This window comes from Cygnus olor, chromosome 4 (genome assembly GCF_009769625.2).
Source record: "Cygnus olor isolate bCygOlo1 chromosome 4, bCygOlo1.pri.v2, whole genome shotgun sequence".
NCBI classification, from domain to species: Eukaryota; Metazoa; Chordata; class Aves; order Anseriformes; family Anatidae; genus Cygnus; species Cygnus olor.
In genome coordinates this window covers 32,567,821-32,581,881 of record NC_049172.1, presented here as the reverse complement: position 1 = coordinate 32,581,881, position 14,061 = coordinate 32,567,821, and the positions used below count along the sequence as shown (strand labels likewise).

The window sequence follows — 14,061 nt, the reverse complement described above, 5'->3', positions numbered from 1 at the left end:
AGTGCTATGGCATATCATGAACCGTGCCGTGTGACCTTCTGAATCACTCAAGGCCTGCGCTGTGCCACTTCATGTACTTGAGCTTTGGGGGGCAAACAGCTTTTTTTTCCGAAATGGGGCGCGTTTGGGTCTCTCACAACCGTATTTCGCAGCGCCGGAGGGGGGCGGCCAGCCGGAGCCCTCAGCCCCCCTCAGCCCCGTGCCTGCGCGGGGCCACCCCCGCTGCCACCTGCCGGGCCCCGCCCGCCCCGCGCCTGCGCGCAGCCCCGCCCCCGGCCGCGGGCGGCCCGGCCCGGCTGAGCCGCGGCGCGATGCGAGGAGGCGGCGGCGGCGGCGGCACCGCCACTGGGACCCGCACCGGGACCCGCGCCCGGGCCTGCTGCGAGCCGCGCCGCCCGCTGCCGCCGGGGCGGAGGTGAGCGGGGCGAGGGGGGGTGGGGGACGCGGGGCTGCGCCGTGCCCAGGGATGGGGAGGGGGCGGCGGGTCCGTCCGTCTGTCTGTCCGTCCGCGCGGGAGGGGGGGGGGGGCAGGAACAGGGGGACAGATCGGCTCCCGGCCGCGATCCCGGGCACTGGCTCCCCGCTTGGGTGAGACAATGGGCGAGGAGAAGCGGCTCGGTCACCGCCGGCTCCTTTCCTCCTCGGGCTGCTCCGGGAAACGGGCACGCAGCAACGAGGCGCAGTAGAGGCATCAGAAACGGTCGGTCCCGGGTCCCTGTCTCCTTCCCTTTAACGCCTCGGAGGATGCCCGGCCGTGGGACGGCTGCCGGTGGCACGGCTGGGAGCTCGTCCTGCCATGGGCAGGGCACCCGGCTCCCCTCGCTGCCCTGCCCGGGCACCTGGCAGCAGCACACGGCCTGATCCCGACACCAGGCACGCAAAATCAGAGGGGCTTTAGACCAGCCTGATGGCAGCCCGTAACTCCAGGCCGCCGTCCTCTCCGCAGCAGGTGACCCCCGCCACCTGCATCGCAAATATCTGTCTGAAGGCAAAGCCGGAGGCAGGCATTTTGTGCTGTGCCTTCCCTCGGTGCCCTCTGCCTAAGCGCCCGTGCCTCCCCCTCGCCTGCTCCTGGCTGACACTTGTCTCGGCTCAAGCAGCACGATGGCTGGAGAACAGTTTTTCCTGCTCTGTCTATCGTTTCCATCTAGGTTGGGATGTTTTCCTCCTCTTGCATTCCCCACTCCTTTCACTAGGAGTGTCCCTGGCTAACTCAGCAGCGCCCAGCTCTGAGATCAGTCCTTCCCACCGGCTGTCTGTCTGTCTGTCTGTCCGTGTGTGTGTGAGCGCTGGGACTCCGGTGATTCATCGCCGCCGACTTGGCTTCCTTCGGATTTCATCCCAGTTTTCCTAAAGCATCCAGATTTGTTGGAAGTTTCAAAATAAGGTTCATACGCCTTGCCCAGGGGCATGGTAGGTCAGTCTGTCTGACTGTCTCTTTTTTCTTTTTCTCTCTCTCATTTTTTTTTTAAATCTGTGGGAACCCGAGTTAGAAAATAATAACTGCCGAAAACTGCTTTGTGTTGGTGGAAGGCTGGCTAATGCATATTTCATTCTTAAGTAAATGGTAGGGAGTCAAGATTTTTTTTTTCCAAGTTGAGTATTTCTTTAAATTAATGCAACAGTTAATTGCTTTGAGTGGTTAATTTCTTTCCACCGCCTTGCACCTGCTTTTTCATGCCTCTGTGCATCTATGATCATGAACTTGGGAGGAGAGGAATGAACATAGCGCTCTGTAATAGCAACTGGGTATTAATGCTAATTTGAATTTGAAACCCTTTATCCTGATCTACTTTCTTTGTAGCTCTTCCCCTCTTTACCCTGCCATTAAAATACTTTCCATCATTCCTATGGTTTAAACCTCACACAAGCTTTTATAAGCATGTTCTATTCTCATGAGCACCTCAGTAACGTGAGGTATAAGACCAGAAAATCTGAAGCAAGAAAGGGGAGGTCATTGCTACCTGTGCAAGTTTTTGAGAAGACAAGGTGAAGCGTATCGTTTTGTGTCAATTCCCATTGACTTCAGAGAAGTTGTGAGTAGCAGAGTCCTTACAGAGCAAGAGAGAATTTGCCCTAAGGCTTCTTTCTGTACTTGGATCTGTTTGTTCATGAACACTCTAATGATGGATCTCTGGCAAAAATAGCAAAGGTTTTTCATCACCATTATACAATGTCGAATCGATCTGGATTGCTATTAGCTCTATGTGAACCCTGCAGAACAGACGTACGGCTAAATCCGTGCCAAACTTTTGATTTGATGCTGTTCTCATGCCAGTGCATTGCTTCAGCTTGAGTTTTCCTGTGACTGATTTTTTCTCGGTGGCTGTCCTTATTCTACATAAATTTTTCTTGTGCGGTATCTTTTTTTTTGTTTTTGGTTGGTTGGAGGTTTTTTTGTTTGTTTGTTTTTGGTTTTCGTGAATTCCCCAAATGGTTTTGAGATAACGTGCGTATTTTCAAAAAGCCATGGAATTCTTCATTAGTCTATACCTGAAATATCTTAAGTTATCTTATCTGAGAAATACAAGGAAAGTAAAGCCAATAGGCGTGGCTTGTCAAAATCGTGCTTTTTACAGAAGTCATTCTTGAAGGTTTACCGTCAACGTCAGTATCTGCTTTTCATAGGTGGCAGTATACAAGAGCTTGCTCAAAACTGTTGTGATTCCTGTTAAGCTACCTTGTGAGGTAACCTGGGCAGATAGAAAAGCTTTCCTAACTACGTAAAGGTCTGTGTGCTGAGTGCTTAGGATGTGTAGGTTACTGTTCCTGTGGGTTCCTCTCTCCTTTCTCTCTCTGCTTATTGAACTTGCTGTGGTAACCTGGATACTGAAGTAAATTATAAGGGACAGCTTAATCAAACTGCAGTCTGTCTTCTCTTAGTGCGTTTTGTCAGGCAGCGTAGCCTGACATGTAATGGCAAAATGCAAATACTGCAGGTGGATGCTCCACGAACACAGGGAGCTGAGGGGCTGTGTGATGTTCTTCCCTTATGGACAGTCATATCATAGGAAGGCAAAAAAGCAGGACGTTAGGGCAGACTGTTAAATTGTCGCACACGTCATTCATTATTTTAACGCAGCTTGGATTCACACCAAAGGATTCAAACGGGGTCTGTTTGATGCCGTTAATCCACTACCGCAGGAGTAGTAGTTAGCAGTTCAGGTTGGAAGAGGCCTCTGAGATCACCTGGTCCAACCTTCAGCCTAGTGCTGGCAAGTCCACCGCTAAACCGTGCTGCTGAGTCCTACATCTATGCGTTTCTCCAGCACCTCCAGGGGTGGTGACTCAACCACTTCCCTGGGCAAAAGAGTTGAAGATTATTTGGCTTAATAATTTGGGATACATACCTTCTCTTACAAAATTGCACCTAGCTGAGAGTAATAGATGGGTTTGGTATCTGCTGTGTGTGTGATTTAGGAGAGATTCTTGTTTTTATATGTATTCTCGAAGTCTAAGTCCCCACAAATATTTGAGATATTGCATGGACAGATTTTACACAACTGCCCTGGGAAAGATAGTTGATTACCTAAATTTTCCTTCTTGATCGCTGTTATGTGTTAATTCTGGTGTCTTTTCAGCCCAATGTCCAGTCTCTCTGACCCGAGTCTCCCCGCTGCCCTTTGTTGTAGGTTGCGAAGATGGCGCAGTCCCCTCGTGCCCCGCTGCTGCTGGCAGACTAGAGCTTGAACGGGCGCGACGCACGCCGCTGCTGCCACGCTGTTCCATGCTTCAGGCAGACCCGAGGCAGTGACGCTCTCCTCTTCGGAGGGGCCGTAAAATGCATGTTATGAATTGTCTCTCCTTGGTCAATGACAAAGAAAATGGGGCTATCTCGGTCGCGACGGGATTGATGAGCGAGGACCCGACGGCGGCATCGCACCTCCCCTCGCCTGCTGCGGCGCCGCCGCCCCCTGCGCCATGTCCCCTGGCGGGGGCACCCCCTGCCCCGCCACTGCCCCCGGGGCTGCCGCCGCCGCCACCACCGCCCCCACCGCTGCCGGGACCGAACCCCCCCCCGCCTCCGCCGCTGACCAACGGGCACGACAGCCACAGCAGAAAGAAGCGGATGCGGAGCTTCTTCTGGAAAACCATCCCCGAGGAGCAGGTCCGTGGCAAAACCAACATCTGGACGATCGCGGCGAGACCGCAGTATCAGATCGACACGAAGACGATCGAGGAGCTTTTTGGGCAGCAGGAAGAAACCAAGCCCCAGGACACCAGAAGTCGGTCTTTAAAGTCTTCGTTTAAGGAGACTAAAGAGGAGGTAAGAACCGAAGTTGAATCTTTCTTTTCCACAATGCTGCGAGAATTGGTATGAATCCTGTCTGGCATTTGTTTACCTCTGTCTCTGTCGTGGTTCACTCTAACTATAAATTTGTCTTGATTTGAATGGGAGGGGAACAACAGGAAGGATAAACTCTTTGTTCTTGGTGGCACAAATCTGTTTTTCAAAGAGCTAACAGTGTTTTATTATTTTACCTGGGTAAGTGCTGTGATCTGATCACCTCTTAAAATAAATAAAAGTGAAGGGAACTGAAGGCACCTGTATTTACTTTTATTGGATAGCCATTGAGTTTTTAGTGTGAAGGTTAAGTGTATTGTAGTTTTTATCTTCAGCTCTTCCACTGTGTCCATTGCACAATCAAAATGCAAATGTGTACTAGGCAGGAGGGAGGAGAGTCCTATCACAAGGGTTGACATGTTATGTATGTACTTCCAATGTCCTAGAGACATCAAGAAGGGAAGTACCGGGATGACAATGAGGCAATAAAATACAATGCATTGGTTAAGGGAATTTGTTATTTAATTGAGATAACTTTAAAGTTTCAATTTCCATACGCGTTGCTAGTGAACACTTTTTTTTTGCATCTACCATGCCTTTTCTGGACATAGAAATAACCTGCTTGACTTTTCAACTCGAACAGAAGGCTGTTACAGATTTCTGTTCTGGTGCTGAGAGGTATATTCCAAACACTTCCAGGTGCACTCTCCAGTGAACTGAGAAGTAACTTTTCTAGTTCTTGAATCCTGACTTAGAGGTAGCCTCTTTTTGAAGCCTGAGCTGAATTGTCTCAAGTGATCTTTCTGTGAAGTAATTGGGGGGTAGAAGTGCAGATTTAATCACAGCTGTGTGTGTTTACATGTTAGCTTGTAAACAAAACACAGAGGGCACAGGGTTAGCAGATGTGATTATGTATCAGTTTTTAGTGAAAAAATAGGGACTCAAAGTTGATGGTGTCTTACAGAAGTTGGAAGACATCAAAATAAAATATCAGCAAGAACAAACTGATGCCCCGATAGTGTTCGTGTTGTACATAGGCTAAAATAAGGGGTTTAAAACAGGTATGAGTACTGCAGGCTCTGAAGCCCTGACATCGGAAAGGAGTAATTGAGGCCATCATCAGAGGTAGTGATTAACCTCTGCGCTGTTTTCGGGCTATGTGCATCTTTGAATCAGGATTGCAGTGAGTGGACTTCCTGTGCTGCATGTGGATGTACACAGCTCCTTCCTCACGTGTTTCCTAAGAAGCACCTGCTCCCTTCCAGGAGTGCCGTGTGTTGAAGAATTAGATGTAGCAAACTTGATGATAAATTTCATAAACTGAATATGGCCCCTAGTGTACAGCAGTTGGGGCAGGGAAAACCCCAGTGTGCTCCAAATGTACAACTTGAGACTTGGGGCATCTTGGGGAGCAGTGTTGGAGATTAAAAATATGGGTCTGCAAAACGAGGGTTCAGTCCTTTGGAAACAAACTTTCACTTTCTTACAATTAATGTTCTTCTGCACACATCCAGAGCTGATACCATAGTCCTCTGCAGGTCAGTGCCCATCCACTGCCTCTGCAGGTGGCAGGCAGTGAGGGACCAGGACCTGCCTGTGTGCTTATCATGCTGTTTAACTGCCCAAACATTCAACTCACTTGTCATGCACGCTGCAAGAGCGTGTCAGAGAGCGGTGAGCAATTCTCGTGTGTTAATGGGCTTTGCGGTACTGGCTGCTTAGTAAGGAGGGAAGGAGATAATGCTGCCGAGCTGTGTGTCACTGGAAGTGCGGAAGCACGGGTACGTAACAGCTCACATGCTCAGCGTTACTGTAGGCATCATTCAGCAAGGTATGGAGGTCGGAGGCACGGGCAGTGTTTGTGCTTTCTGTCATCAGTGCTGGCAGCTGCTGCTCACCTCAGTGTTACGACGACTATCCTCGGTTCGCTGCAGCAGACAGGCACATGGCATCCCTGTGACCTTGCGGAGACAGCATTGGAGTAGGGCTGAGGGAGCTGCGGTTCTGTTCCGGCTGTGTCGTGGCTTCTGTGTCTTCTGAATTCACGTGGCGGAATTAGTCTAGTTGCAGTAGTGTGTCAACAGTGAATTTTCATGGTAGTTTCAAGTGCCTAAATTCAAGAATCGCTTAGATCCAAATCTGAAGAAAACAGCATCTGTCCAAAGTGATGTCCCTGTGCGTGGACACAGACTGCTCTTTTGTCTCAGGTGCTCCCCTCCGCACAGTGGTGTAATGTCAGCAGGAGCTCTGAAGACTGACTGCAGCCGGTGTTGAGGGCACTCCCCAGAGACTGGTGGAGATGGGTGTCATGCCTGCTGCAGAGAGCGATTATGAAATCACGAGCCAGTTGGCAAAAAGTTTTGTCTTGTAGGAGCTTACAGAACTGCATGCACTTTTAATTCCTCGCTCTGCAGTGCTATATCCACGCAATTTAGATACCCAGCTCAGGTTATTGAATCCCCATTCTGGAGGCTCAATACTAAACATTGTTATTATAACTGAAGTCTCTTGAGGTTTGAGTCTCACTCCTACAGCAAATGCCTTCCTTTTCATAAACAAGCCCTCACCAAACCCTTAGGAGATTAATTAACATGTTTCCTTAACTAAGAGCTTAATTTGCCGCTATGGTTTCGCGTAATTTGAGTCTCTTAAAAACAGGGGGTGTAGAGCAAAGTTTACACACCGGCTGCAAATTACTTTCCCCGTCCTTTGGAGGCGGTGCGGCGCAGCAAGCGCTCGCCCAGGCTGTGGCCTACCTGGTGCTGGAGGAGGCAGGAGGGTTTGTCACCGGCCAAGGGAGCTGGCCTGGCTTCCTCCTCTGCTACCATCCCCCCTTCCCCTCATGTGTGCAGCGGCATCATGGGGAGTGGTCTTCTGTTATTTTAGGGAGTTTGATGGCTTGCAAAAGGGTCCAGGCAATTGCAGAGCCTGTGCGAGGGCTTCGTGAAGGGAGAAGGAAGATGGAAGGGGCAAACAGGATACATCTCCTCCCCTCCTCCTGGCTGTGCCCTCTGTCTCTTTTGCCTATGCTAGCTCTAATGCTCATTCCACCTTCTTGAGAGCTGATTCAACCTGTTAATCCAGCAGGGAACAGACCCAGCAAAAAAGCAATGAGATGAGCACCAGTGCCAGCGTCGGGGAGGGAGCAGGCGAGGAGCGTGGCGGGAGGGTGAGATGGAGGGGGGCGTCCCTTCTGGGTGGCGGAAGGCTGCCGGGCTCGCTCGGGCGGCAGAAGTGCACCTTTCCTCAGGCACTGTGTGTGACTCAGGGAACAGAGCCCAAAATGATAAATTCAGTCATGGTGTTCAGCACGTTGTAAAGTGAACTGGAAACTGAAGCAGGATGTTGTCTGTATCCTTCCTAATCTCCAACACCGAGCCCATGCCACCAGACTGTCCGTGCTTGCTGAAATTCGTGAACTATATCCCACTGTGTGAAAACCCGTTATTCTCATCCAGGAAATCCATGTAATGTTCTGTTTTCGCTTGTCTGCCATAAACTCACCTTGTCATGTTCCTGTTCCTCACTGACAATCTCACGGCAAGAAACTCCTGCTGCATTTCCACAGTGACTACAAATTTGGGGTTGAGCTGAGGCCGTTTGTGTCTCCCAAAACGCTCCTCTGCATCTTTCCTGTTGATGAATATTTGTGTCAGATTTCCTCTTACCATCAGGAGCAGATTTCCTCTTACCATCATCACAACTTCACCATGGTATGCAAGCAAATTTCCCCTTCTCTTAACACAGCTGCATCTAAAACGGGGAATATTTCAGTGGTAGATTAATATTGGTTAGCCGATACTGTTCTTACCCTCCAGGGTCTGCTCCTGCTGTAGATCTCAGAAGTACACCACCAGTTTGCAAATGATGGTGATGACTAGTGGGTTCAGGAGTGGATCAGCTGTCCTTCCATAAGGGATCGAACTGTTTATGAAGGGGAGGTGGCAGGTGTGTGAGGCAGGGACGTTTGTGTTTGCTGGCAAGCATGTCTGGCAAAGTGCAGGTGCTGAGATGGTGCAAGGCATTTGAGCGGGTCGTAATATTTCCACACTAAGGTAAACAGAAGTTTAATAGTGTTCTCTGGCAGGAGAGTTGAAGATGAGAGTGGAGAAAGCTCTCCTGAATGCACCTAAAGTAAATCATAAGGAACCGTAAGAGATTTTCTTTGGTATAGAAGATCCCAGTGAGCGGGGAGAGCCTGTTCTCAGTTCTTTGCTTCCTGAGTCAAGCAGTCAACGAATGTCACTGGTACACAGCATTTTAGTGTCTTTGTAGGTGGCAAACAGAGATCTGGAACGTGCTGCGCTGGCAGCGGTACTGAAGGTGTGCGTGAATAGATGAGAGGAGCAGACTTTATGAAAAGCTGGGGTAATGCTTAAAGGGTAAAAAGCAAGTGCCTGGGAGGAAATCATATACAGATAGCTTTCTGCAAGGACCAAACTGAATGAAAGCTCAGTGGGGAAGAGGAGTAGACACTGGGAATAGATGTTAAGGCTGTTTCTAAATCTGATATGCAACAAGGTACTACTGAATGTGAGGTGGAAGGTACCGTACTTTTGTGCAGAGAGTAGGAACATGTGTTTATGGAATATCTGCCAAGTTCCCCTTTTCTCCTCCTCACACTCCAGTCTGGAAACTCCATGAAGGTAGTTAAGTAATGACAGCTTTTTCAAATGCTATTGATAATCTTAAAAATGACACCAGGCAAGGAATGACCAAAAACTGAGTCATGCGTTTTGATTGTGTGCTTGAACAAGAAAGGGGGAAAAACTAGAGTACAGAGTGAAAAGCATGTAAGGTCCCTGTACGTAAAAGAAGAACAGCTATGACATTTGTTTTATGTCATGCTGATAAGGGAAATGCAGCTTTATATGTTATCATCCCTTGTTTTTCTTCAGGGGCAAACATTAAAAAAAATTCTCTAGTTTTATTTGAGGTTGTAATGTACATCTGAATTGTGCCACGGAAACCAAAAGTTTACCCAGGAGATGGCCAGTCTTATTTTAATAGTTACCAACTGTGACTAAAAATGAGGTGTACTGGAGATCAACTATGAATACGCTTAAAAAAAACCCAGACAACCCAAAAGCTAAAGTCACGATGGCAGAACTTACTTGACTTAAACCAGTAGAGAGAGATCAGAGAATTCGCAGTGACCGGAGCAATTAGGGACTGGAGCTGCAGTGTGAGAGGTCAGTGAGAGGTCCCTGCATTTGAAAACAGATTAGATAGTGCAGGAGAAAAGATAGCTGAACCTGTCCTATGTTAAGGGGCTTTCCCTTAATGATCTGTTGGGGCCTCTCAACTCCTAAGATAAGAAGAGAATAAACCATGGCCTGGCCTCTTATCTTTGCATATGCTAAAACTGAAGGGTTTCAGGCTAGCAGTCATCTAATTAAACCTAATACTCTGATATTTCCTGTGTTTCCTGGTCTTTACTGGTTTCAGGAGAGAGGAGATTCCCAGATTTTGGAAAACTTCAGAGTCTGATTCACTTTTTTTCAGCAGATGAAGAGGCTGTCTTCTACGTGTATGCAGTAGTATGCTGTGGATAGCACATTAACCATACCTGTATTTTCCCTACCACCAGCTGACTGCAGGCTATCTCTTGACAATGCCGACTTTTTATTTATATATATATACTTCTAATTCTTATGCTGTCACAGAGGTCAAGACACCTTTCCACTTGCCAAAACCTCAAACATCATGTGAGTCCAACAGCAGTCCTGAACATCTGTGTGTACAGAGCTGATTTATTGTGGCATTGTTAACATGAAGCAATTCTCTTGTCCTTGTATACCTCATGACTTTTCTAGCTGTTGCCACCAAAATAGCTGTGGTAAAACTTTAACCTTAAGGACAAGATTCTCTAGAACTGTGGCTAACATCTCAGGTTTGCAGTTGTATGTCATTGCAGTCAGAAAAAGTAGCATGAAAAGAACTAACACTTCTAATTAAAATTAAGCTAGGGAAAAAATAAACTTTGCTTAATCTTTTTAAAACTTTTTCTCTGCTTAATCTCCAGAATTGTACACGTAAGATGATTTAGCAAATCATCTTTAAAGTACAGTGCGAGGGGGAGACTGTCGTTTTATTATGGGTTTCTGTTTTCATTCTAGACAAAGGAAACAGATTTGAAAATCATGTCTCAGGTTTTGATTCAAGATTGGCTGGCTTATCTTCCCATTTGATCAGCGTGGCTGTTAGTTCATGTGAATGAAATCGGTATTGCATATTGACCTCTGCTTATAGAAAGCTCGTCCTCATAGTTGCTGCGTAACCTCTGAAATACATGGATTTTGAAGTGTGTGGCTAACTAGCAGTGGGGACTTCAGACTCAGCACAATGTATTACTTGAGCAACATTTTATAGATACAGTGTTATGAAATAAGCAAGAAGAATGCTTTCATTTTGTAATGAAATAGAACTTTATTCCTTCCTTCTGTAAATGCTGCTGTGTTTTTACAATTTGCTTGAGAAAAGGTGGTCTGTGTATTTCCCTGGTGAAAACTAGTTCTTTGATTGGAAATTATTTATTTTGCTTGTGATTTGGTGGCAAGTGCATACAACTGTTTGTAGCAGCTTAAGGAATGATACCTGCGTTATGTGCTATTCTCTTACGTATTAGTAGATTAATCTCTCTTGTTCTCTCTCTCAGGTTTCCATTTTGGATGCAAAACGGAGTATGAACATTGGGATATTTCTCAAACAATTCAAAAAGTAAGATTTGATTTTTCTGCACTGCTAGTGCAAGCTACAGATGTGTGCAATTCCTAATGATTTTCATTTGTCATCAAATGTATGGTATATTGTGCTCTGTTCTGATGGAATTTGCAGTTCTATATAAGCTTGTCATAAGTAACTACACTTCATAATCTGTTTACTAATGCTTAGTTTTGACAGCCATTATGACTTATCCCCAAACATTCAGATTTTGCTGCTGTTAGTCAGTTGAAGTGAGTTTTCAGGTGCAGTTCAAGGAAGTCCTTTTATCTCGTGTAATACTGCACGAGATCTGCTTTTCATTGGCCCCCCTTCATTAGAAAGAATTAATAGAAAGCTGAGGTGGGGTTTTGTTTGTTTGTTTTTGAGTAAGCTGTTTCAATGCTATCTGTATTCACTCCTAATGTTACCTTTTAGTAAAGGCATCACTCAAACTAATGTTAGAATAACGTCGCTGTAGACACAGATACAGATAACCTCATTATAATTCCTTTGGGTAACACAAGCGTGATGTTTTTTTCAATTTCTGTAACTATTCAGCCTACAAGCATTAGAAATGTGTATGCTCAATTGTTTTTTCAAGGTCTGCTGAATCCATCATTGAAGATATTTATCATGGAAGAAGTGAGCCCTATGGTTCTGAATTGCTGAATGAATTTCTTAAGTTGTTACCAGAAGCAGAGGAGGTAAATAATGGTTTTACATGCTGCTTATTTTTTTGCAGAGTTCTACTGTCTGGGATCCCAACGTGAAGGGCTGTCAAAAAAATAAATAAAAAAAGGGGGTGGTGGTGGGGATCCAGAACCATCCTTAGATCAGAGGATAGGAAGCCCCTGAGTGCAAAGGTTTAATCTTCATTTTACATGTGGTATTGAGATTGCAGCATAGTCGTTCCCTTCACATCAGGTAACTTCACCTACCTTTAATGTGCTTTTTAAAGAAAGTACTGCTAAGGTATTTTTGATCTCTGATGTCCCTTATGAGCTTTTATCCCATAAATGTGCTACCAAGGAAAGGAACCGTCCTGTGTGCAGTGCAGAGAACTCTGCACTGCGGGTCAGGAAACTCAGAATCAAAGTATATCCTAATGCAAACAAATTGTTTCACTTCTTTGGCACCTGCCTCCTACTTCCCTGTTGCAGTGCCTGCGAGCTGAGTATCGGCAGTCCTGTAGTACTCTTATCCCTTATGGTTTGCTGCCTTCTTGGTGCATTTGGGATCTGCTTGCCCCTTGTCCCAGGTCGTTAGGTTCCAACGAGGGCAGAAAGGCTGCTCCTCTATGCGGCACCCATAGAACTTGCTAACATTGTTCAGTTCTCCAAAGGAGACCTGATAGAGGGCACAGAATCGCCAGCAGAACCTTCTGCTCCATCTCTGTGCCCATGATATGACCTATGTGCAAGTGCTGCTTTCTCCCTTGCTGGTCCAACCCTTCAAGTCCGATCAGATGATTTAGGAGGTGAAGCTTCATCAACTGACCTGGAGCCCTGCTTAATGATGCACAGTTCCCTGTCTGCTCTTGTATTTGTACTGACCCATTAGTACGTACTTGAGAGAAATGTATACCACAAACTTGACAGAATTGCCATTGGAATTGCTTGAGTGTTTCACATCAAGGTGATGGCTGAAACTCAGGAAATTGCTAGTTAACGTCCACATAGAGATCAACTTCACCTCACATGCTTTACCACTTCAAGGTCATACCGTCCAAGCACTCTGTTTCCTCTGTGCAGCAGCAAATCTCAGATCCAGTCACTAGCAAAACACGTTATTTTTCTGTTGACTATTGAACCCTAAATTGAGCTTCTTTTGCGGGGAATCTTGTTTAAAAAAAAAAAAAAAGTGTTATTTTTTTTTAGAGTTAGAGGATATCAGCAAGTTTTTTAGAGTTAGAGGATATCAGCAAGTTTAAATGTAATATAAAAAAAAGTGGTGAAAATAGTTCTGGGGGCTCAAACTGTTTCCCCTTCCCCTTTTTTGAATTTCTGTGCAAATTCCTATATTTAAACAGAATTTAACTTTCTGGGATTTATCTCTCTGGGCAGGCAGAGAAAGCAGTGGAGTTTAAGTGACTCGTAGGTAACTATGTATATTGAGTACAGTAAGGTGAAAGAAAAGTTTTTTTTCTTTTTTTCCTCTTTCTGGTTTAGATCTTGGTTTTTATTTTAACATAAGTTGAAAATGTTTCAAAGGGCATACTGCTATGTGATATAAATGTTGTAATTTGACTAGAAGTCTAATGTGCATCGCTGAATTTTGTCTTTTGGAGCATGACGGTAGTCAAAATGCATCCTCCTGCTAACTATTGGTAGGCAATGTGTGGTTTCTGAACCCACAGGAGATGGTGCTAGCCACGTTGTAGATAGATCCAGTTGGTGCTGCTCAAGGGTTGAGAGGTTTGTTTATTTCCAGCTTGGTGATTTGACAACAGGCCTACCCATCAAGATAGTGGGGCCAGAACACTTAAGAAGTGCTTTTAAGGAACTGCTCCAGAAATTAATGGAAGAGATTTTGTGATGTAGAGCAGTATTAGAAATTATGGGACATCACGTGTTAGATTTGTTCCTGTTCCCAATGGAAGGCAGGGAAGAAGCTTGTTGTCCATGTGAAAATACTTGTATTTTATTTAATGAATTCCATGCTTCAGAGATCTCTTTACTCATGGTCGGGAAAAGGAAAGACCCCCTTTCCCCATTGTTATTCTCGCTGTAATTGTTTCATTTCTTGGAGCTTTCACTGCTTCCTGGGAACGGGAAGCTCTGTACAGTACCACAGCTATAGCTGGGGTGGGACAGGGAGAATATGTTGAGTGTGTGTGTTGGTGCTGCTGTAATGGAAAAGTGTTTCAGTGCCTTCACATCCTCATTCTTCAAGTGCTCAAAGAGTGAGCGAGTCCAATAACTCGTTTGCTACTTGTGGCTCCTAGAATATTAGTGCAGTAGAGAAAATCCATTTCTTTAGGAACCTTAGAGCTTTTGTTGTTTGTCTTTCTCAGCGCTTTTTTTTTTCTAAATGTGTGTTCATTGTTCTCTTTGTATGTCCTATTCTTTTTT

The 14,061-nt window shown here is 45.9% G+C and overlaps 1 protein-coding gene across 2 annotated transcripts in view; it reads left to right on the top strand.

Moving 5' to 3' along the window:
* Positions 1 to 294: 294 nt before the first annotated feature.
* FHDC1 (FH2 domain containing 1) overlaps positions 295 to 14,061 on the top strand; it is a 35,945-nt gene continuing 22,178 nt past the window's right edge. The window contains exons 1-4 of one of the 2 annotated variants that reach the window (XM_040555912.1): positions 295 to 415; positions 3,633 to 4,267; positions 10,944 to 11,005; positions 11,592 to 11,694. In XM_040555912.1, coding sequence (XP_040411846.1) covers positions 3,782 to 4,267; positions 10,944 to 11,005; positions 11,592 to 11,694 — 651 coding nt within the window. In that variant the 5' untranslated portion in view covers positions 295 to 415; positions 3,633 to 3,781. Of the gene's footprint in view, positions 416 to 979; positions 1,414 to 3,632; positions 4,268 to 10,943; positions 11,006 to 11,591; positions 11,695 to 14,061 lie in introns of those variants that run through there. The other variant, XM_040555913.1, reaches the window with a different exon arrangement.